The following is a 1036-nucleotide window of genomic DNA, read 5'->3' as shown; positions in this document are numbered from 1 at the left end:
TTTGGAAGAAATACGTGCATTGCTCGCGTAGTTTGTCTGATAATACGTGTATTCACCAATATTATGAATAGTGTGAAATGTATTAGGTGCAATAGTAAACGAATTACTTTCCTCGAATTCTGAATCAACCAAATTGTGTGTGTAAACAACAATTCCTGACCTAAAAGAATCTCACAAATTTTTTGACACAAATTAATGATTGGAAAATAGTTGACAGTAACTGTAAGATTAAAAAACTTCTACAATCGAATACTGTATCAAAATAATCTAAAATAAAGTGTTGGTCTAGCACGTATAATGCGTGTTCTCATCAAGATATATTCGCAGCCTAATCCAAAATCCTATCTACAGTAGAATATGTGCTGAAATTAATTATCTTATGTAACTGCAATACCATAAGTTTCAAATATACTCTGTAAATGTAATAAACGTTTGCAATAGGTACAAGAAAGAAACTCACTCCTTTATTCCTTTTTCAACATCATTATAATCAATTGATACTTTAATTCGTACTCCTTCAACGTTTATGCCATCCTTGGTTCGTAGAACAGTTATATAAGAATCCAAAAGAATGGCACGCATTTTATACGACTTATCACATCCTAAAATGTTTGATTTTTATTATAAAAAAGTAAGGAATCTTGTCCATTCTCAGAAATATTACATTTAAAAGAATTTGAATTGTCCTGACAAGAATATCAAAACAAAGCATTCTATTTTGTATTCCATAATGTTCCATATCAGAATGATATCGAAATGCTTACCACTGCCTTCAAGATTTACTTTCTCGAAATCTTCAAATTTCATTATCACAAAAACAGTACAGTTGATTATTCCATAGAAAGATATCGGGAATTTCGCCGTTTCTTTACGGAACGTTCCCATATATCTGAAATAATTCAATGGTTTAAATCGCAACTAGGGAATTAGCTTAAATGACAACAGTCTTAACAGAAGTTGTTTATCAGCGGTTACTTCTTACTGTCTACATATTCAATTGTATTTTTCAGTTTATGATTGTTTAAAATGCTAATAG

The 1036-nt window shown here is 30.4% G+C and overlaps 1 protein-coding gene across 1 annotated transcript; it reads right to left on the bottom strand.

The window, feature by feature from the left end:
- Window positions 1–456: 456 nt before the first annotated feature.
- LOAG_15955 (hypothetical protein) lies at window positions 457–885 on the bottom strand (the record flags this gene model as incomplete). Its single annotated transcript, XM_003151443.1, has 2 exons — window positions 457–602; window positions 765–885. The coding sequence occupies 2 exons, from the start codon at window positions 883–885 to the stop codon at window positions 457–459; spliced, it is 267 nt and encodes an 88-aa protein (XP_003151491.1).
- Window positions 886–1036: the final 151 nt, after the last annotated feature.

This window comes from Loa loa (genome assembly GCF_000183805.2).
Source record: "Loa loa unplaced genomic scaffold supercont3.3334, whole genome shotgun sequence".
Lineage (NCBI taxonomy): Eukaryota > Metazoa > Nematoda > Chromadorea > Rhabditida > Onchocercidae > Loa > Loa loa.
This window is presented reverse-complemented; position numbering and strand designations above follow the sequence as displayed.